We start from the raw sequence: 23,899 nt of genomic DNA, 5'->3' as shown, positions 1-23,899 counted from the left end.
AAATTGATGAAGATAAATCCCAGAGTGGATGAAAGTGTTAAACACGATATTTATGTGAGGAGCTTCATACTGGAAGAATATCTTTTGAGAGACTGAGAAGTTAAGATAAAGTCTGCTACTCTTGGAACACAGACTGAGCATCAGTGGACAATGTTTGTAACCATACCATTGTGTTAAGCTTATTGAATTTCCATTAAATACTGCATACTGTTGCTGGTGTTCAGACATATTGAACTAAATATTGATTGTTAGACTTCTTCAGCACTTATAGAGGCAGAAGCAGCTCCATAAGCTCATGGCAGTCAGCATCATTTCAGTTGGTCACTGATTAACCCATGTACATAGAAAGATTGGTCTCCTATATTGACTTCTCCCAAACATCAGAGCCAGAAAATAAATCATATTCTGACTTCCACAAACAGACTGGATGTACAATACATGTAAGAAATTGTTTTTGTCTTAATCACAAAGATATTTTCCTTGACTGAGTGCTACCTATTGTTCAAAGACATTTACAGAAAAACAAGAAGGCTCAGATAACAGCTTGTATCGAAAGCGCAAAGTGCTACGCATTGTTTCACAGTGGGTATATCTTTACAGGACTTTGTTACGAGAAGATGAAAATACTAAGTTGGTTTTCAAGGTACAGTACTTCTGAAAGAAAAAAAACGTTCTGTCTTTCTTTTAAAGTCTTCACAATATGTAGTTCCTAATTTTTGTGCTACAGAACCTTTATAGGTGCGTACTTGATGATCTTTATGAATATCCTAGTTTGGAAAAGGGATTGAAAGAACTTCAGAGCCTGTTTTGGATTCCTCGCAGGCAGTGAGTACAATGAAAATAACATTTCTTGCCTGGAACTGTGCTGTTTACTGCTTTTAATATTTGAGGAATTGTGGCTACATTGTTATCATTCATTGTGGTGACAACTCAAGGGGAGGGGCATAGTTCATGAGGCACTCTTAACAATTCATTTCATGGGTACATTCCACAACAGAATGGTAATAACTTCCATTTTATGACATTTTATTACCCAGTAATTGGTCAAGATTTCCCCACAGTGACCTTTAATTCTTATATAGTATCAAGTAGTGTTACATAATCTGGCAAAGAATGTGCCCAGCAGTGACCTGAATATTCACTTTGTTTAAATAAACACTGTAATCTCTGTCAAGATTTCTATTTTGTGTTGATCGAAATTTGAAATATTTCAATTAAACCATGCTATTTTCTTTGCTATTTCATTAGTCAACATAAATTTATAAGTTTGTACCATGTGGTGGTAAATTGATTTTAAAAAGTCCTTCTCAAAAGTCTGTTTCCCCAATTTAGTGTGCCCATCCATAGTTTAACTTACTTTCTAGTATTGCTTAGATTAAAACGTCCTTTTTAAAATAAGATTCACTTATTTGAGTTTAAAAATTGAGTGCCAAATATTTATTCAAATTGCAAAGAATAGCAGGATTCCCAGTAGTGTTCTCTGAAACATTACTATTTGATTCCTGAAATTCTTCTAAGAGACAGTGATGATGGTAGTGGAGGGAGGTCAGTCAAATCCTGGACTCTGGCCTTCCTGCTGCCATTTGAATATGGTGAGGTAGTTGCAGGCTGACTGATCAAATTCTTTCCTTTTCCTAGTATGTTTGTATTCCCTGAAATTGGAAGGGTTTCTCTGGCAAAGTGTAGACCATGGGTGTCAACAGAATACGTGGACTGTAGGGGATACATGATCAAGCACAATAGGCTTTGAATCTGATGTCCACACACAGACGTTAAGTAGAGTGACCAGGAGATAGAATACTACCTGATTATTCTTCCCCCTCACTAGCCCAGGGAGATTGATACTACTTAATTCATGGTATGGAGCTTGAGTCCTCCCTGATCCTTGAAGCTCACTTTTACACTGAACAGGTACACTTGCCACTTTATTCATTTAAGGAGCTTTGTAGTAAGCTATAAGTCTAGTTCACATTCTAAAGAAGCAGAATATATATCTTTAGTTAAAAAGTGAAAATCAGTTTCTATATTGTGTGCTTATTTTAATCCAGTCACACTTGCTACAATAGTGTATATGGAGTAAGTTTCGGAGGTTAAGACCTGTTTCTACATCATCAAAATATCATTTAGTAATGTTCAGTAAATGGTTTTTGGCCTTGTGAAAATATTAATACAGTTCAGGTGCTCTCATGAAAAACAAGGGCTTAATTATTTAAAGCTTCCATTCTATCATGCTCAAGACAGTAATGAACTCCTGCACTTTACTTCACATGACGTTGAGGCTTGAAAGTTGAATTCAAAAAGCTTTTATAATTGTTAAACTTATGTCCCTATTGTTGTTAATTTCCCTTGGCCCTAATATTGCAGAACAATATTTACATTGAAAACATTTGAAGATTCTATCTGCAAACAAAAGGGTGTTTATTGTAGCATCATTATAATGTTCACTTCTTTTTACTTGATTTAGTATTGATGGCTGACCCAATCCATCAAATAGATGACAATATCTTGAAAATGTTCTTCAAAATAACACCATCAACTTAATAGACTAATGGTGTTCACTGTCATTCATATGTAAATAATATGGTCTAGTCAGACAGATCCACCACTAAATATAAGTAACAATATCCATAACTTACTGGCTGAGTTGTGCCACTTCACCAGTTTCACAAAAATAGCATCTTGTTGTATTCCTCACCATTGCCATAACTTGAACAATGTGAAGTAGTGTTTGCACAATAAAAAATAAACTAAAGCCAAGCTGATATTTAGGGAAGTTTATAAGCACCTACTGAATGGTGATAAATGTTAATGACTACCAATCAATCCCTTTGGTACTAAACCAAACAATTACAAGTGTGGAGCCTTATTCCTTAAAATTGTGAAATGTTTTAGGAAATTTTAAGAAAATATCATTTTTTACAACTCTTGTAATTCCATTCTGCATATTTTTTCCCTCTGCTTATCCAACCTTTCTTTTCCTCTCTGTTTTCTTCTCTGCACTGGATACTGAATTCACCTCATTTAATTCTTACGCTTTCCATTATTTATTTCCCAGTCCTTTAATCTGATTTGTAAATGAAACAACTGTAATGGCTTTTCTGTTTACTCAGGGCCCAGATATCCAATGTTATTTGTTGTGCTGGTGTCAATTCACATGTAACAAGTAACAACCTAGTAGGACAAAGTCCTTTGTCGTGGTTGATGTAGGGACAGATCTAACAACAACAGGTGCCCTGATCTGATCCAACCTCAAACTATTATTGTTAACTCTGTCATTTAAATTTTCACCACACTACCTTTTGTCTTCTCTCAAGACATTGCTAGAAATTGCAGTGCCGCCTTCCTGTTAGAAAAGTGTGAAACTTGGCAGAGGAGTCATAATTCTCAGCATGCTTTAAACCCCCTGCAGATATGTTGCTCAGTTTTGGCAGTAAATGGCAGTTTTTAAGTTTTGGTGAGGTCCCAGGCATTTCGCTGCTAACATTTCACAGTTGTGCCTGATTACAAAGTATAATGCCCTTTACACTCATTTAAATTGTGTTTAATGAGGTCAGCTTTCAGGTACAGATTCATCTCATGCATGTCAGTTATATGCAATATACAAAGAGTTGAGTTTTGGCCCGGAATAATAACCCGAAATGTCCGATCGCCTGCATAAAAAGTGAATGAGATCAATGTCCCAGTAAGGTTTTTGTCATTAGTTAAATCCCAACAACCTTCACTCATCCCCCAATATCACTTGAGCAGAGGCCTATTATCATCTTTAGGGTCTTAGATAATAACACTTCTGTGAACCTTCAAACCTGCATAGTCAACACACATTTTCCTTTACCTGAAAAATGACAGACTTCTGACCTCAAGCAGTTCTTAATGTGGAATGAGAGAAAGTAGAAAGATTAATAAGCTAGCCCAAAACATAAGTCAGAGACTCTGACTGCCTGTCCCTTCCTTGAGTCTCACTGCTTCTTGATGTAATTGCGCTTTAAATTTGGAATGATTTCAAAGATTGTCCCTTGAGTTCTTTGATTCTGATCATCCCATGACCTCTGATCATTCATTTCATAGAAAACAATGAGAGGTGCATGAGGCATTTTGCTAAGACCATAAGAGTGGAGATGGCGCTGAAGCGTTTATGCCCATATCGTAGAAGCATAGCTAGGGGTGGGGATGAGGCAAGTGACTGGGGTTGGGGCTTAAGCCTGAGACCTCCTTTCCTTTTCAAACTAATTACAGAATCACGACCCACTCACACCTCACCCCGTATCAGGGAGGAGATTACTGGAATTCACTCCCAGGCTGCCTGCTAGAAATAGCCCCCACAAAACAGACACTTTCCAAAGCCAAACAACTCACCAAGGAGAACAATCCCTCTGCTCTCTTGTTGCCGAATGGCCTCAGACTCACACATGTGCAGACTCAAAAAGCGAGGACGGTGGAGGAGATAAGGTACAATGGTGTCTCAGGAAGGTCAGACCCTAGGCAGGAGGCCAAATTCCAGGACAGTCCTAAACACTTCCACACTGGGCATCACGCTCCTGTTGTTTTAGACATATTCTGCATCAGCCTGCTTCATTTTCTCCTCTCTTTGACACATCCCTTGCTCATTCAGATCTTCTCACGTCATCATGTAAGTGTGTGCCTCCAACACGATCCAATTGTGAGAATCTCAAGGTCTGAGTTACCCTAGATAAAGCACACACTCCATCCCGGATTTTGTTTCTCAAGGCACCCTGCCTCATCCCTCCTGCTCCACATAGGGCCTTTATTTCTTTCAAAATAAATGTGTTACGCATTATGGCTCACTTTCCACTGCCTTCCATCAGTTGTTTTGCCAATGTGAATCGGGACTGGAAAAGCATGCATAAAGCAGATTGTTAGCAACAAAGGTGATTTCCACCTATAACCAATTGTAGTAAGTTTTTGATCGTGGTCTGCCTTGCCAGGGGCCAACAATAAGTCCAGCCAGTACGTGATTGACTTCTGTATACAGTGCAGGAGTGAGGTTTAGGTTAATCTCAGCCATTTTTACATACTTCCCACTGGGTTATTTCAAAGAGTCAGGACATTTATGCAAGTTGTTTTTTGCTTGTCTTCTAGACATCATCAAATACAATGAAAGGGAAAGGAAAGTGATGATTTATTTGACATTGCACTTAGTTAGCATTGATTTGTTTCTGTTTCAGCACCATTGATGAATATTCACCACACAAAAAGGTAACATATTTATGATAAATTCAAGATCTGTTACTTTCAGCATTCCTGCACTTAACCACGAAAATTTTGCAGTGTTGTATTCTAAAGGAGAAGTTGCCTTGTATAGTGATGGTGGTGGTACAGGATGCATTACTTGTGAAACATAGCCACTGGTTCTGGGAGGAAACAAAATAGAGCAGAATGTTATCACTAATAGGTGTGAAATTGAATGTCTTTACATTATAATTTACAAACAATTGTGTTGTATCTAGCAGAAAATAATTTCCGTCTTATGCCTCTGCATGCATGTTGCTTCAGTTTTTCATAAATGATCTCCGAGCACATTGAATTTATATTTCTGACCCATATTTGTTGGCTAGCATCTCCTACTGCAGGCTTCCTTAGCAGGTAGATTTACTTCATGGTCTGAATGTTGTAGTACATTAGATAACCAGCCTGTCAGTGTTTGCTGTCATTACTCCGTTGAAACAAAAAGAAAACTGTGGAGTCTGTACACGCTCAGAATAATTCGGAAATCCAGAACTTGTTGTCAACGACCCTACATTTTTCCAGAAGACACTGACGAGGTCTCTCCAACACCAGATTGCAGCCTAAGGAAAATAACTAATTGGAACTACCACTCTAATGCTGTTAATTTTGTTGCATAAAACCTTGAAAAAACTACAGCTTGTTCAATGCGATACAACTGGCTTTCATAATTGAACCTAAACACTCTCATTGACCCTAAAAACTAATTCCGTATTTGAAGAATGACAGATTTCTCCAGTATAATAAAAAGTCCACCCTTTTGGAAAAAAAGGTATGTTTTTAAAGTTGCTTTACTTTTATTCTTCATGCGATGTGGGCATTACAAACTAGGGTAGCGTTTATTACCCTTCACTAATTGGCCCGACGAAAGTAGTAGTGAGCTCCCTTCTTGAACTGATGCAGACCTTAAAGTAAAAGTGAACATGGCCACTGTTAGGAAGGGAGTTTCAAGACTTTGACCCAGTGACAGTGAAGAAGCAGCAATATTGCAACAAGTCGGGATGGTGAGTGGCTTGGAGGAAACTGGCAGGTGGTGGTGTTATTACGCATGTGCTGTCTTTGTCTTAGTATGTGATGGAGGGAGCAATTTGGAAGCTACTTGTGAAGGAGTCCTTTTCAGTTACTGCAGTGCAGCATGGTATACCATGCTGCCATTATATGTCAATGAAGTAGTGATTGTTCAAGATAATGGATGGTGTAACAAACAAGCAGGTTGCTTTGCCAGAAAATTCCCAGAAATGTTCAGACAAAGGGTTTCGGCCCAAATTGTTGGCTTTCCTGCTCCTCGGATGCTGTCTGACTTATTGCGCTTTCCCAGCCTCACATCTATAGACTATGGTTTCCAGCATCTGTGGCCCTTACTGTCTCTAAGCAGGTTGCTTTGTTGTGGATGTTGTCAACCTTTTTGTTGTTGGAGCAGCATTCATCCAGGCAATAAGAGAATGCTACTGGAAGCCTGACTGTTACGTTATGGATGGCAGACAGGCTTTGGCGAGACAGAATGTGAGTTGCTTGCTTCAGAATTCCAAGTCTCTGACCTGTTCCTTTGGCCATGGCATTTATATAGCTGGTCCAGTGATAATGGGAACTGCAGATGCTGGAAAATCCAAGATAATAAAGTGTGGAGCTGGATGAACACAGCAGGCCAAGCAGCATCTCAGGAGCACAAAAGCTGACGTTTCGGGCCTAGACCCTAGGCCCGAAATGTCAGCTTTTGTGCTCCTGAGATGCTGCTTGGCCTGCTGTGTTCATCCAGCTCCACACTTTAATATATAGCTGGTCCAGTTTGGTTTGTGGTGAATGGTAACTTCCCAGGATTTTTGTGTGGGAATTCAGAGTTGAGAACGCCGTTGAATGTCAGGGGGACATTATGTAAATTATAGGGTGATCACTTGCTTTACAAACTAAAAACATATATTAAAATTGACATATCAAGCACTTTTAACCAGATGCTTCCATGTGAATGGCTGTTTACTCAATTTATTGACATCACAGCTGCTGCATGCCTGAAAATCCTTTTGCCTTGGTGCTAGTTTTAAAAAACAATTTGAAAAGGAACAGTCCACGGCATCAAGATCAGCAGATGCTACTGATTATGATATCTGGGCAATTGCTGACATACAAATCACTTGTAATCTATCAAAATCTACCAAAAATTGTGCCACCATGTTCCCTAACCTCAGACTAAAACTGTCATGCGTAACACAGGTCTCAGTTTAACTTACCTTAATCTTAGATTTTGAAGCATGGCTTGCATGTAGGAAATAAAAATTCTACCCAGTAGGGCATTAAACAAGTCATTGTTTTAAGATTGATGTTGATGCTGCTTTAGTGAAGTGAGATTAAGGTGTTTTTCCATTGCAGTTTAGCCTTGCGATGCTTTGTATGCATGTTAATATTTACTGGAGTTAATCCAGTAATTTGCCCCTATGTTTTTGTTATAGTGTGAATACACCTTCAAACAATAATCAAAACTTATTGTTCACTAACATATGTTAACAGCATGTGAATGTATTAGTTTCATGCTTAAGTGAATAAGTAGGGTTGTATTCAGACATTTTGTCTCCGTCATCATGAAATTTGATCAATTTTATCAAAGTCCATAATTAATTAGGCTACACAATTGTTAAAAATGGATTGCACTCTATTTAGTATTTGGTCCTTTTACCTTATGTATAAGTTGAATAATTTGCAGACGACACTAAGGTCGGTGGAGTTGTGGATAGTGACGAAGGATGCTGTAGGTTGCAGAGAGACATAGACAAGCTGCAGAGCTGGGCTGAGAGGTGGCAAATGGAGTTTAATGCAGACAAGTGTGAGGTGATGCACTTTGGTAGGAGTAACCGGAAGGCAAAGTACAGGGCTAATGGTAAGATTCTTAGCAGTGTAGATGAGCAGAGAGATCTCGGTGTCCATGTACACAGATCCTTGAAAGTTGCCACCCAGGTTGACAGGGCTGTTAAGAAGGCATACGGTGTTTTAGCTTTTATTAATAGAGGGATCGAGTTCCGGAACCAAGAGGTTATGCTACAGCGGTACAAAACCCTGGTGCGGCCGCACTTGGGAGTATTGTGTACAGTTCTGGTGACCGCATTATAAGAAGGATGTGGAAGCTTTGGAAAGGGTGCAGAGGAGATTTACGAGGATGTTGCCTGGTATGGAGGGAAGGTCTTACGAGGAAAGGCTGAGGGACTTGAGGCTGTTTTCATTAGAGAGAAGAAGGTTGAGAGGTGACTTAATTGAAACATATAAAATAATCAGCGGTTTAGATAGGTGGGATAGGGAGAGCCTTTTTCCTAGGATGGTGACGGCGAGCACGAGGGGGCACAGCTTTAAATTGAGGGATGAAAGATATAGGACAGATGTCAGAGGTAGTTTCTTTACTCAGAGAGTAGTAAGGCAATGGAACGCTTTGCCTGCAACGGTAGTAGATTCGCCAACTTTAGGTACATTTAAGTCGTCATTGGACAAGCATATGGACGTACATGGAATAGTGTAGGTTAGATGGGCTTGAGATCGGTATGACAGGTCGGCACAACATTGGGGGCTGAAGGGCCTGTACTGTGCTGTAATGTTCTATGTTCTATGTTCTAAGTTTAAACTATTCGGAAATAATTACACAACATTACACTGAAGATAGGAAAAGTGTTGAGCTACAGTCGGTTCATATAAAAATAAACTTTGGGGTACTGTATATTTAATTTGAACACTACCCTTTAATAACATTTTCGAGAAGCAAAGGCATTCAAATAAACCAGGATCAACAACTCAGTGTCTAGGCCCAAAACGTCAGCTTTTGTGCTCCTGAGATGCTGCTTGGCCTGCTGTGTTCATCCAGCTTCACACTTTGTTATCTCTCCTTCCCAACACAGTTGATTTTAAGGTGCAAAGCACATGGTTTAAAGGGGATTTAAGGATTTTTTTTCTCCCAAAAGATGGTGGGAATCTTGAATGGACTGTCTGGGAGGGTAGTAGAGGTAGGAACCCTCACTGTTTTTAAAAAAAATGTGGATGAGCACTTGAAATGTCAAAATATTCAAGGCTTGGGGCCATGTGCTGGAAAGTGAGATTAGTGCAGATCGGGTGGCTCAGACCTGGGCCAAAGGGCCTCCTGTGTTGTCTGACTCTGATTATGACTGTATGATCCAGCATCATATTGGTGCATGCATTAAAGCCTGCAGGAACTCAGTGTCGGCCAAAACTTCAGATAATTAATCCCTTGATTGGCTAACAAATATAAGTGCAAATGTAGAGAAATCAGTGCAGGCAGCTAATGCTAATGTAGTCCTGCAGAACCCAACTGAATTGCTGTTTCTGAAAGCTAATAACTTCAGAAATTTCAGACTTCTGAATTCAGGTCTACTAAAATGCAGGATGATCAGCTTGATTAGCAAATTAATGCTTTTCACATATAACATGATTCCTATGAATTGCAGGTTTTCCCCGATGTTAATTGATCAGTTGATTATTTGTTTGCAAGTTAGTAATTCATTTTCATTGCATTGTAACTTTTCCACATCTAATTTCTTAATTCAAAGGTTGTTTTGGCATACAGCCTCAATGATTAGCAACTCTTCAGTTAATGATAATCCACGTTCCTGCAGTAATTTTTGCACAACCTAATAACATCGTTAACTACAAAGTATGTAAATATGCATGAGTCATTAGAGCACATTAAAGATCATACGCCAATCGTAAGATGCACATTTTACCGACTTAAGTAATTAAAGTTAAGTATAAGTAAAATCAAGGCTTTTCCTTGTGGTCTGGGGAAGTAATCACTGATCGTTATTATCATTGTAATAACTTGGAATTTATTACAAGGTATCAGGTGAATGGTAGTGATGTGGAACATAATTTGTTTTTATCTTTGGCTATTATTGTTTATCACTGATATTACAATGATTTTATGTTATACAAGAACAATTCGTGTGCAGTTAAGATGTTAGATAAACACGTGAGGGGGAGGATTATGAAAGGTTTGGATTAGGAGGTGCATTTGGAAATCCATGTGGAGCATAGATACCGGCATAAATCAATCGTGCTGAATGATGTGTTTTTTGTGCTGTCCAGCCTGTATAATGAATGGGTCTAGTATAAATGTAATGCCTTTGGCTGTTTAGTTGTTGGTGCACAGGTTGTGGTCCACCTTCATATGATAGATTTAATTGTTTTATGTTCTCAGCTGTAGTAAGTCTTTTGCTGCTCCTTTGCAGATTTGGCAATGAATTTTCCATTACTGCCTTTTTAGGAATTTCATGATTGTTCCAGGGCTTTACATGGAATATTATCATTTATGGATCTTCATTTGGTAACTTGCAACAGGAAATTTTATACGTATTTTCGAAAAATGTTCCAGCGCTAAGTCAAATCAGATGGCACTGCCAAAGACCTAACAGTACAATGGCTGAACTCCTACTTTTTGTGATGTCAGATGCCATTATTCCAATAAGAAAGGAGACAATTCTTGGTCTGCGTTACAGGTCACCAATAAATGGAGAAGGGAAGATTTGTAGACTATTCATACTGATGTGTTGAAACAAAATGGAAATAATAAGGAATGATTTTGTATTTCCCTCGTTAGACTGAGAGTACATTGCTGAATACATCCAGGACTTATATTAGATCAATGTGCTGTATTTCAGGAAAGAAAGAATAATTGTTTGCTTTTGTGTTTGGAGATGAAATGGCCACATGACTGTTGATTGTGGAAGAACAGCTGAGAAATAGTGAGCACAACATTCTTAGCATAACAGTAAAAAGAATTATGAAGAGTCAATGTTAAGCATAATTAAGACTTTTAAAAAATTCAGGAAAAAATTCAGGCTTTGCTGTCTAGGCAAGCATTCATTCCCCACACCTAGTTCTCTTAAGGTGGTGATGAGTTGTCGGCTTGAACCACTGTACTCCACTTGGTGTAGGCACACCCTCAGTGCTCATAAGAAGGGAGTTCCAGCACTTGACCCAGTGAAAGACCAAAGAAGGGCATGTTTCCAAGCCAAAATGAATGGCTTTTCTTTATTCACTCACAGAATGAGTGTCACTGGTTAGGCCAACATTTGTTATCCACCCCAGAGGGCTGTTTAGGGTCACCCACATTGCTGAGGGTCTGGAGTCATGTGTAGGGCAGAACAGGTAAGGACAGCAGTTTCCCTCCCTAAAGGACATAAGTGACCAGATGGGTTTTCCAACAAATGGCAATAGTTTCATGGTCATCATTAATATCATTATTCTAGATTTTATAGAATTCAAAATAAACTGCCTGTCATGGTGGGAATCAAACCTCGGTACCCAGAACATTGCATGGGCCTCTAGATTAATAGGGTAGCAACAATACTAGGATGTGGTGGTTTTCCAATGCATTAGTTGCCTTCATCCTTCTACATTGTACTGGCTATGAGTTTGGAAGGAGCTGTATCGGCATGCTTCATGAATTTTTGCAGTGCACTCTGTAGATGGAATACCCATCTGGCTCACGAATGTCCTTAAGGGGAGGAAACTACCATTGATATCTTGGCTGGTCTACATGTGACTCCAGACCCACAGCAATGTGGTTGACTCTTAACTGCTCTCTGGGCAAGTAGGGATGGGAAATAAATGTTGCCTGGCCAACTATGTCCCCATCCCTTGAATGAATAAAGAAAATTAACACTTTGCTCAAGTGTGTCAGTTGTAGGTGAGTGAATGAGGATGCGATTCCAATCAAGAGGCCTGCCTTGATCTGGATGCTGTCAGCTGCTTCAGTTTAGAGTTGCACTCATCCAGGCAACTGGAGAGTATTCTGTCTTGTACCTTGTAGATGGTGAACAGGGGTGTCAGGAGATGAGTTACTGGCTGCAGGATTCCTAGCCTCTGATCTGCTGTTGTTACTATAATATCTATATGGCTAGACCAGTTCAGTTTCTGGTCAATGGCATCCATCCAGGATGTTGATAATGGGGGATTCTGCAATGGTAAAGCCATTGAATGTCAAAGCTCAGTGGTTAGATGATATCTTGTTTGATGTAGCCGTTGCCTGACACATGTATGCTGTGCATATCACCTGCCACTCGTCAACTCAAGGCTGATACTGTTCAAATCTTACTACATTTGGCTATGGACTGCTTCAGTATCTGAGTCATTCGTGACTGATATTGAATGCTGTTTAATCATCAGTGAACATCTCCAATTCTGACCTAATGATGGACTGAAAGTCGTTGATGAAGCTGCTAAAGAAGAATGGACCTTGGATGCTCCCCTGAAGAAATCCTGCGCTGAATAGAATGGAAATGGAATAGAAAAAAAACACAAAGTTCAGCACAATAAGAAGTGAACTGTCTAAAAGGACCTGAACAGGAAAGTTAACAGGCATGATACAGATCACCAGTGGGGAATCCTCAAATAGGAAATGGGTAGAAAACAAAATAAATATATTTTTTGAAGCTTAAAGGGGTCCTCCAAAAAAATAAGTTTCCATTGCCAAACTGAAGTTAAATCCGAATTGGAATCTAAGGAGAAGTATATGATAAGGATGCAGCAAACAATGAAATTATAAGGAATATGGAAAACGTAATGCGAGGGCTAAAAACAAGCAAGTGCTCTGAGAGAATAAGAACAAATACTAGTAGATAACATAAAAGGAAATAATAAGGGATTTTATAAGCATTAAAGAGGATGGAACCATTCTGCTCTGAAGTCAGGTCTCTGAATATAGAGAAACTAGGTGTAAAAGATATCTGTACAAAATGTGTAGATTTAACTGCATGATAAATAATTATACATTAAAAAAAATGCAGCTGTTTTCACTTCCCAGATGCCCAAATCTGATTCATGTTATCAAGATCTTGTTTTCCTCAACCCTTCTGTATAACTTCCTATATTCACACGTAATGTAGATTTCTCCTGTAATCTGTAATTATTATTCTGTAGTTGTACCCTCCCACTATTGTGTCCCTAAAGTATAAAGAACACAATTTTGATACTGTGACAGTTTCATTAGAATGGAGAAGTCAAGAAGGGGTTTTACCAAAAGTTAATGAAGAGTTTTGACAACTATTTCACTACTATTTGTGGACTCCAGATAGCATTCATTTTTTTCCCCTATTGTGCTCAACTTATTCTTAAGCTCCTGCGGAAAGTTGACCTTGCACAGAAAACCACAACACCTAAAACCATTTATATGCATTTTTTTAAGATATCAACAGAAGAGATTACATTAATTATTTTTAACTTTCTCGAGCATGATGCTTGTGTACTACTCAAGGCTTTCCCAGTGCATTCATTATCTATCTATTTCAATAGGAATTCATGAATAATTTGATGATCATTAAATGTGAACTGACCATTGTATATGCCTGCCAAAAATTTATAAAGTCTGTTCATAGCAAATGTCTAAGATTAGTACAAAGATACAAATCTGCATGATTTTATTTAGTAAGCAATATTTATCATTTCTCTTGCCAATATATTCCATTTTTATTTACAGAATACAACAAATTTCCATCAATTCAGTTGCAGAGAGAAGTGGCTGCAACCTAAGGCATATCAAGCTGAAGAAGGTTAGTTCGGGGGGAGAATCTGTGGATAAAGAACCTACCCCAACCTCTCTATTAGATTCATTTCAATAGAATTTAAACTTGAACAGCTGTATCTCCCTGAGACTCTGGAAAAAATACTTGCAAGCTTTTCTGTTGAACTGAAGACCATGTGGAGATCTTCGATTTGCTCAGTATTTTTTTTTCCAAATTTCAGCCCTTGATAACGAGTCAGTCTTCAGATGGGTGCAGAGATAGTAGGAACTGCCGATGCTGGAGAATCTGAGATAACAAGGTGTAGAGCTGGATGAACACAGCAGGCCAGGCAGCATCAGAGGAGCAGGAAAGCTGACATTCTCTGAAGAAGCATCTAGGCCTGAAACATCAGCCTTCCTGTTCCTCTGATGCTGTTTGGCCTGCTGTGTTCATCCAGCTCTACACCTTGTAACTTCAAATGGGTGCAATCTGGAGGGAAGGAGCTAATATTTATGAACTCACTGGTTGTAGCTGATCAGCAGATCTCTGTGGTTTGCATTTACAACAGACTTTTGTGGTGGATGTGGGAAAATGAGTCAGATCTTGAGTTTAGTAAATAAATGAGAAGAATCTTCCTGGGTTATTGAAAACTGTGCATAATGTTCAGAACAGACAGGATCAAGAACCAAAATAAATTAGTCCCCAGAACTCAATGAAATTAATCAGGTGAACTGTAGGTTCCAGTCATTGTCTAATGAAACTCAGTCTGTGTCAGGATAAGACTGGGCCGTGATGGTGATCTTAAGAGGGGGCAAGTCTAGGGCAAAAACAGCTCGTCATTCTTTTTATTAAACCAGCAGGAACACTCCTGTTGTGTCGAACACCAGAAATAATTAAAACGTTTTGGTTTTCTTTGAGAACTCTTCATTTACGTTTAAGTAGCTCCAAACCTGAAAACCTCTCACTGTCCCAAGTGAACCAAAATAGCAACCTCGTTTCACTAAGTCTCGCTAAAAAATCGTCCAGGGTAGAAATCACAGAAGAATTGGTTATTGTTGTGACCAGTTCAAGTCCATAAAACAAGCAACATAATGTTAAATTTAGATTCAAAAACAGAAATCGCTGGAAAAGCTCAGCAGGTCCGGCAGCACCTGTGGAGAGAAATCAGAGTTAACGTTTTGTATCCAGTGACACTTCCTCACTGGATTCAAAACATTACCTCTAATTTCTCTCCTCAAATGCTGCCGGACCTGCTGAGTTTTTCCAGCAATTTTGGTTTTTGTTTCTGATTTACAGCATTTGCAGTTCTTTCAGTTAAGTTTGGACTCTTTTGTATCCAAAAACATGAACTGCAATTACATCAGCAGCCATAAAGGTCAGTTGTGTTGGTTAAATGATCTGTCTTATGTTGCTGCCACAGACTGAGTTTCATTAGGCAATGACTGGAACCTGCAGTTCACCTGATTAATTTCATTGAGTTCTGGGGACTAATTTATTTTGGTTCTTGATCCTGTCTGTTCTGAACACTGTGCACAGCCTTGGGCATCAGGGGATTTATTTAATTTGAGTGACATCCCTCTGCCTTCAAACATAATCCAAACTTGACAAATATTACACAGATGACAGGGGGTGGTGATGGCCTAGTGGTATTATCACTGGACTGTTAATCCAGAGACCTACATAATGTTCTGGGGACCCAGGTTCGAATTCCACCATGGCAGATGGTGGAATTTGAATTCAGTAAATATCTAGAATTAAGAATCTAATGACGACTCTGAATCCATTGTCAATTGTTGGAAAAACCCATCTGGTTCACTAATGACTTTTAGGGAAACAAACTGCCATCCTTACCTGGCCTGGCTTATATGTGACCCCAGAACCACGGCAATATGGTTGAATCCTAACTGCCCTCTGGGCAATTAGGGATGGGCAATAAATGCTGCCTGGCCAGCAACACCCACATCCCATGAATGAATAAAGGACTGCAACTGATGCATTTTTTAATGTATAAGAAATGAATCTACCTTTGTATGAATACAACCTTAATTAGACGGTAAAAGATCTAGAAATCCAAAACAAAAATAAGAACATAAGAACTAGGAGCAGGGGTAGGCCATCTGGCCCCTCGAGCCAGCCCCGCCATTTAATAAGGTCATGGCTGATCTTTGAGACTCAGCTCCACTTACCCGCCCACTCACCATAACCCTTAATTCCTTTACTGTTCAAAAATTTATCTGGCCTTTCCTTCAAAACATTCAGCGAGGTAGCTTCAACCACTTCACTGGGCAGGGAATTCCATAGATTCACAACCCTCTGGGTGAAGAAGCTCCTCCTGACCTCAGTCCTACATCTGCTTCCCTTTATTTTGAGGCTATGCCTCCGAGTCCTAGTTTCACCTGCTAGCGGAAACAACCTCCCTGCCTCCACCTTATCTATTCCCTTCATAATCTTATATCTTTCTATAAGATACCCCCTCATTCTTCTGAATTCCAATGAGTATAATCCCAGTCTACTCAGTCTGTCCTCATAATCCAACCCTCTCAACTCTGGCATCAACAGAGTGAATCTCCTCTACACCCCCTCCAGTGCCAGTACATCTCTTCTCAAGTAAAGAAACAAAACTGCACACAGTACTCCAGGTGTGGCCTCACCAGGACCCTATACAACTGCAGCACAACCTCCCTGTTTTTAAACTCCATCCCTTGAGCAATGGCAGACAAAATTTCGTTTGCCTTTTTAATCACCTGCTGCACCTGCAATCCCAGCTTCAGCGATTCATGCACAAGGACACCCAAGTCCCTCTGCACAGCAGCGTGCTGCAATTTTCTACCATTTAAAACATAGTCCATTTTGCTGTTATTCCTAACAAAATGGATGACCTCACACTTATCAATATCATCTGCCAGACCTTTGCCCACTCATTTAGATTATCTATATAACTCTGCAGACTTTCAGTGTATTCTGCACACTTTGCTCTACCACTCACCTCAGTATCATCTGCAAATTTTGACACACTATGCTTAGCCCCCAACTCCAAATCATCTATGTAAATTGTAAACAATTGAGGTCCCAACATTGATCCCTGAGGCACACCATTAGCCACTGACTGCCAACCAGAAAAACACCCATTTCCCCCTCCTCTTTGCTTTCTACTGGTCAACCAATCCTCTATCCGTGCCAATACATTACCTATAATACCGTGTAACTTTATCTTATGTAGCAGCCTTCGGTGTGGTACCTTGTCAAATGCCTCTGGAAATCCAGATACACCACATCCACAGGTTCCCCATTGTCCACGAAGCAAGTAATGTTCTCAAAGAATTCCACCAAATTATTTAAACATGACCTACCCTTGTACCCATGCTGGGTGTTCCCAATACGACAATTTACATCCAGATGTCTTCCTATTTCTTCCTTCATGATAGATTCAAGCATTTTCTCCACTACCGAAGTTAAGTTAACTGGCCTATAGATGCTGGCTTTTTGTCTACTTCCTTTTTTAAACAGTGGCGCCACATTGGCTGTTTTCCAATCTGCGGGAACCACCCCAGAGTCCAGTGAATTTTGGTAAATAATTACAAGTGCATTTACTATTTTCCCCATCACCTCTTTTAGCACCCTGGATTGCATTTTATCAGGGCCAGGAGACTTGTCTACCATTAGCCCCATTAGCTTGACCAGCACTGCCTCCTAAGTGATGATAATAGTTTCTAGGTCCTCACCTGCTTTAACCTTCTTGCCGTTAGTTTTCAGCATGTTATTTGTGTGAAGACCGAGTCAAAATAACTGTTTAATGTCTCGGCTATTTCCTCATTCCCAGTTATTAAATTGGCCTTCTCATCCTCTAAAGGACCAATGTTTACCTTTGCCACTCTTTTGCAATTTACATAGTTATAGAAACTTTTGCTGCCTGTTTTTATATTCTGAGCTAGTTTATTCTCATAATCTGTCTTACTTTTCTTTATGACTTTATTGTGGCTTTCTGTTGGCCTTTAAAGATTTCCCAGTCCACTAGTTTCCCACTACTCTTTGCTTTTTTTTCAGTCTGATACTTTCCTTTACTTCCTTAGACATCCATGGCTGGCTCTCTCCTTTCTTACAGTTCTTCCTTATCACTGGAATATACTTCAGCTGAGCACTGTGAAAAATTGCTTTCAAAGTCCTCCACTGTTCCTCAACTGACCCACCATAAAGTTTTTGCTCCCATTCTACCTTAGCTAACTCCTCCCTCATTCCTTCATAGTCTCCTTTGTTTAAGCACAGGACATAGGTATGGGATTTAACCTTCCCATGCTCCATCTGTATTTTAAATCCAACCATGCTGTGATCGCTCCTTTTGAGAGGATCCCTAACTGTGAGATCATTAATTATTCCTATGTCATTACACAGGACTTGATCTAGGATAGCTCACTCCCTCGTAGGTTCCATTACATATTGTTCAAGGAAGTTATTGCAGATGCATTCTGTGAACCCCTCCTCAAGGCTTCCATGACTGATCTGATTTGAGCAATCGATATGTAGCTTAAAATCCCCCTTGATAACTGCTGCACCATTTTTACATGCATTAGCTATTTCTATGTTCATTGCCCATCCCACCACCTCCCTTACCTTCCTGTCTGTCCTTCCGAACAGTTTGATAGCCCTGGATATTTAACTCCCTGTCATGACCATCCTGTAACCATGTCTCTGTACTGGCCACTAAATCATACCCATTTGCCATGATTTGCACCGTCAACTCATCTACCTTGTTTGGAATGCTCTGAGCATTCGGATAAAGTGCCCTTATGCCAGTTTTTGCACCTGCTTTTTGGGTCCTATTACCTCCATTACTAACAGCTGTTGAGTTCTTCTTCCCTTTAATTTTTTTCCTAATTTTCAATGGAGTTGAAGCTTCCTCGTCACCTGCTAACCTGCTGCTTTGCCTTACATTAATTGTTATTCTCCCTCTACACTCACTTCTCCCTTCCCCCGCCCCCCACTTACTAGTTTAAAGTCCTATTAACCACCTATTTACCCTTTTTGCCAGCCCTGTTCAGGTGGAGTCCATTCCAGCGGTGTAGATCCCTCCTGTCCCAGAACTGATGCCCGTGCCCCATGAAAAGGAAACCCTCTTTCTCACATCGGTCTTTAGCCACGTGTTTACTCCGCTGATCCTCACCTCCCTGTGCCAATTTGCATGTGGCATGGGCAGCAATCCAGAGATTATGATTCTGAAGACCTGTTTTTTTAAAAATTTTGTTCCTAGCTTTTCTTAATCCCGAAACAGGTCTTTTTTCCTAGTCCTGCCTATGTTGTAGGTACCTGCATGGACGACAACAACTGGATCCTGCCCCTCCCTCTCTAGTACCCTCTCAAGCTGGTCAGCGATGTCTCACACCCTGGCACCAGGCAGGCAACACGTCATGCGGCATTTTCTATCCTGCTCGCGAAGGATACTGTCTATCCCCCTGATGATGGATTCCCCTACAACTACATTCTGTCTTTTTGCTCCCCCCTCTTGAATGGCTTCCTGGACCATGGTGCCATGGTCAATTGACTCATCCTTCCTGCAGCCCTGTACCCCATCCACGCAGGAGTAAGTGCCTCATACCTGTGGGACAATGTCAAGGGCTGCACCTCTTGTGCTCCTGTCTGCAGGGTCCCTCTACTTTCCTTACTCGCAGTCACACACTTCTGTCCCTGCATGCCAATCGAATTAACATTAGTTAAACTACCAGGTGTGGCTGCCTCCTGGAATACAGCATTCAGGTATTTCTCCCCCTCCTGGACGTGCCGCACTGTTTGGAGTTCGGATTCAGTTTTGATCCGGAGCTCCTCAAGCAGCCGATACTTGCTGCAGATGTGGCCACTGCCGTTCTCAATGGGATCCACTAGCTCCCACATCATACAGCTACAACACATCACCTGGCCTGCCATCTCTACTTAGTTAATTATTTAAAATTAGTTGGTTTTCTTTTAGTTTTGCAGTTTTCTGCACCAGCAAGTTTACTCCGTTCTGTACTCAAACAGAGTCCGGCTTTGCCTTCCTACCGGCTCCCAGAGGGTTTGGCGTCGAGGTGACCAGCCCGAAAGATAACGAAGAGATGAGGAAAAAAATGCAAATAGCTTACCTGCTCACCACACTTAGTCATTATTATTAGGCTAGAGGAGGTGGAAGGGCGGGAGACACTATGCGTGTAGTGTCTCGGGTGTTAGTTTGCTCCCAAATTTATTGGGTGGAAGCTTACGTTCCCAGGCTGCCCTTGAACTTTCTCCTGGACTCCCGCCGCTAAAACAACTCAAAGCTACAAAAATAGAATAAAATGGAAATTTACTTTGGAACTTTCTGAAGAAGGGTCATTGAACTTGAAATGATTACTTTTTTTCTCTCCACAGACCTGCTGAGTTTCTCCAGACACCTCTGTTTTTGTTTCATTTCAGCAGTGATCTGTAAATTTAGAATAGTCCTACCAGTGAGCAAGATGCACACTTAACTCACTATGATATTAGCCCACACTCATCAAGCAGAATGCGAATTTACAGAAAGGTGTTGTTTTGAAATTGCCATTTGACTTCTTGTATTATATTACTGTTTTCTCTGGAAAGTACAGACAGCTATAATATGACAACATTAGAAAGTAATGATTATCTCTTTTTCAGGCTAAATAATCAATACCTTCATGCTGTCTGCAGGTTTTACCCATATATCCCAAAATGCTGAGAATTAGTTTATCTTTAAATGTTTCGTTCCTTTCCCGGCAGTTTACTGCCGTGTTTATGTGGCAGATCACTCTTATGTCAGTTTCCGAACTAAGATGTCAACATCAGCACAGCAAGTTCTTCACATTGTGGCTGAGAAACTCCAGCAATCTGACGAAGATTTGATGCTCATGGCAGTCACTTCCACTGATGGTAAGTTTTTTTTTTCTTGCCCTGCCAATTTAAAGATTCTGTCACATGTTATGATCAGGTTCTAACCAGGATACCCCAAAATATCAAGCTTCCGGATGAGGTCAGATGAACTGGCTCCCGCTCTGTATTTTCCCCATCCCCTCAGTTGGTCACAGCAGGATTAATTTAGAAAGGATCTCTCTTTTATGAATGCCTTTCTTCGAGGCCGAATGATCCTGTGTTTTAAAAGGAGCCCGTTTTAACCAGACCTCCTCGAGTTAAGAGTGAAATTAGTTCATTACATGCTAAGTGCAAGAAAAAATAATAATGCAATGCATACTTACAGATTTAAAACGAGTAATAAGTCCAAACTGTAAGTGATGCATAGATCAATCTGTATTGATGATTCAGGGAGAATAAACAGCGGACTATTGATAGTTAAATAGTTTATTATGGGTTTCTTGGATTTGCAGGTTAGTTGAAATTCTTTTGTCGTATTTCCTTTTGACGCTTGTTGGCTGGCAGCAATCAAACTGAATCAATCCTTCTTTTGCCCTGTTTCTTTTTGAATGGTTTATTAGCTAACTGGCTTTTAGCACTTGGGGCAAAAGAATATTTTTGACTAAAGTCAAAAGTAGCTGTTTAACTGTGACCTTCACAGCATTCAAACCTAAGCTAGTACATGAAAAGAAATACACCCTGTATTTAAATCTTCAAATGTCTAAGTGATATAGGGTTATAATCTTTTGTCTTAGCATACTAATTCCAACAATAATGGAGATACAATTATTATTTATGTTCCTAATTTTGAAACTATTGATTGTTTTGATGCAGATGATAAGTGGTTCCACTGCTTGCTGTTTTAACAGGTTTTTAAGAATTGATGTGGTTGTTTAGCCTGATTTTTAATTCAAGTTTTCCTGTTTCTAGAAAGGCAAATTCTTCAGCCTGATGATGTGTCTCTTTTTACATCACTGGATTCCACTACTCGCATATTTGTTTGTAAAAAAGATCCCACTGATATCTTGGTACGAAACAATTTTCCTATTTTATGCAGTGTACCATACAACAACATTCCTTGCTTATCTCACTACTCTGTGATATCTGCTGAGAACTGTTCATGTATAGAATGATTTGTTTTGATTTGATTCTGATGTTATTATCATGTGCACCGAAATACAGTGTAAAGCTTTGTTTATGAGTGGTACAGGCAGATCACAACAAGCAAAAGATGTACAGATCAAGAAGACTTAGAGTCATACAGATTACATTATTTGAGGCTTGAGTCCAATCAACAGTTTGATAATGGCGTTCCTGAATCTGCTTGTGCGTGTTCAGGATTCTGTATCTTGTGCCTGATGTAAGAGTTTGTAGGAGGTCATTACCAGGATGTGATGGGACTTTGATGCTTTTTTCAAACAGTGGGAAACAGGCACAGATTGCCGCTGCTTCCTTTTTTGTGTGAAGGGAGAGAGCTCCATATTTCTGAGGGGAGATTCTGGTCAGGCTTCTTCAGAAATGTGGAGCCATACTCCTTTTCTGTCACTTCTTTCGTATGACCAGAACTGTCAGGGGGAAGGCAAACCCATAACCCCTTTCTCTCAGCCATCAGCTGCAGCATTTTAAGTCCAGTTTGACACCTGCTGTCTTAAGTACTTAAGAAAATGTAGGGTGCTTCGTTTGGGGTGGGGGGGCAGGGCGGTGGTGATGGAGGACAGGGGAGGGTGGTGGGATGCCAGATGGTAGGGGTTGAGTGCCAGGTAAGTAGGGTTCCAGCTGGGTAGGGGTAGGATGCGAAGTTAGAAGGGGGTAGTGTGCAAAGTTGTTTGTTGCCTAGGTTGGGGGGGGGGGTGCGATGAGGTATGTGATGCATTGTTGTAGCTGAGAGAACTTAGGTCCATTGAGGGATGGGAGTGTGTGTGTTTGTGTGTGTGTGTGTTAGAAACAGTGTGGGTAAGGTCTGGCAATGGGGTTGGGAGGGGAGTGTTAGGTTCTGTCTGGCAGGGTGTAGTCGGTGAGGTCTAGGTCTGTTGGGGAGGAGGGTTGGGCCGGGTGAGTTTGAGCACAGGGGGTCTGAGCTGGTCCTTTCCAGCAGGGTTTGAGGGTGAGGAAGGTTGAGTCTGATCTGGTCTGGTAGTGGGCACTGGATTCGGATCAGTTCAGGTTGGATCTGGTGTGGGAGGAGTATCCAGGGTTGTTGGGGGAAGGGAGGTTGTGTTCAGCAGTGGGGTAAGGGAGGATGGAGAGCACTGGTGGCAGATGCAAAGCAATTCAGAAATGTCAGGTCCTGATGTTACTAGATTGGGGCCTGGGCCTTTGCGTGATCTAGGGGAGATGTATTTGGTTAGAGTGTGTCCGGTTAGAGTGTGTTCGGTTAAATAGTTACTCAGGAGTTAGACCACTAGATAGTCTGATTTTTCCTGACTAGTTATTTATTAATTTCTTCAGAACCTTGCAAATTCTGATTTAAATGGAGACTTTCTGAAGGTTCCAGGCAAAGAGAAATTGCTAACGGATTTTTCACTTTCCCAGTGAAGTCTTTTGAGCCTGCCTGGGTGGGGATTCGGAGCTTTGCCAGGCACAACTCCATCTATGCGGAGTAATGACTATTTCGCCATCAGAAAAACTAGATGGTGATATCAGTTGTCCCTTAGCAACATTCCAGGGCCATCCAACTTCTTCATTATTTATCCAGCAGAAATCATATATACAGTTATTAATCTGATACTTGTGTGTCTATTCCAGACTCTTACAGCAGAAAATGATGAAATACTACAACGAACTATCCAAATACTTGGAATGAATACCTGGCAATTGGCCAACAAATTAACCAATTTTGATTGGGATTTGTTCAACTGCATTTGTGAAGTAAGTGTTTCATTAAACATGCTATGGAGTAATTTACTTGCACATGTCAAAACATTTACTTGCTGTGTTCAGGAGCTACACTGTTGTAAGTGAACATTTTGTGTAGTGGTTGATTTTTTTCTGGACAACTTCTGAATTAAATATACCCCAAGCAGGGTACCTGAGAGAGCCACTGTGCAGTTTGTTCCCTTTAACTAGCTTCTTAGAGAACACTGACAAGTGGGTCTCATTAGCAATTTGTCTAATTTTCATTTATGGATGATTGTAAATTAATCTGAACAGCATTAAGTAAGTTAAAGTTAATTCTTTCTCACGACTAATAAAAATTGATAACCATTCTGTATTTGAATAAAATGTTCACTATTGGATATGTCTGATTAGAAATGTTATACAAAAGTTATTGAGTCCAAATTCTCATTCCTCTGATGCCA

General features: G+C 40.2%; 1 protein-coding gene across 3 annotated transcripts in view; it reads left to right on the top strand.

The window, feature by feature from the left end:
- The window catches only part of LOC125465745 (rap guanine nucleotide exchange factor 5), a 171,305-nt gene that overhangs the window by 123,584 nt on the left and 23,822 nt on the right, over positions 1–23,899 (top strand). For all 3 annotated transcript variants that reach the window (XM_048559532.2, XM_048559525.2, XM_048559542.1), the window contains 7 exons: positions 496–643; positions 728–825; positions 5,184–5,214; positions 13,706–13,778; positions 20,472–20,621; positions 21,531–21,628; positions 23,346–23,468. In XM_048559532.2, the coding sequence (XP_048415489.1) occupies positions 496–643; positions 728–825; positions 5,184–5,214; positions 13,706–13,778; positions 20,472–20,621; positions 21,531–21,628; positions 23,346–23,468 (721 nt within the window). The remainder of the gene's footprint in view (positions 1–495; positions 644–727; positions 826–5,183; positions 5,215–13,705; positions 13,779–20,471; positions 20,622–21,530; positions 21,629–23,345; positions 23,469–23,899) is intronic.

This window comes from Stegostoma tigrinum, chromosome 2 (genome assembly GCF_030684315.1).
Source record: "Stegostoma tigrinum isolate sSteTig4 chromosome 2, sSteTig4.hap1, whole genome shotgun sequence".
NCBI classification, from domain to species: Eukaryota; Metazoa; Chordata; class Chondrichthyes; order Orectolobiformes; family Stegostomatidae; genus Stegostoma; species Stegostoma tigrinum.
Note: the sequence above shows the minus strand (reverse complement) of the source record. Positions and strands in the feature narration are given on the sequence as shown.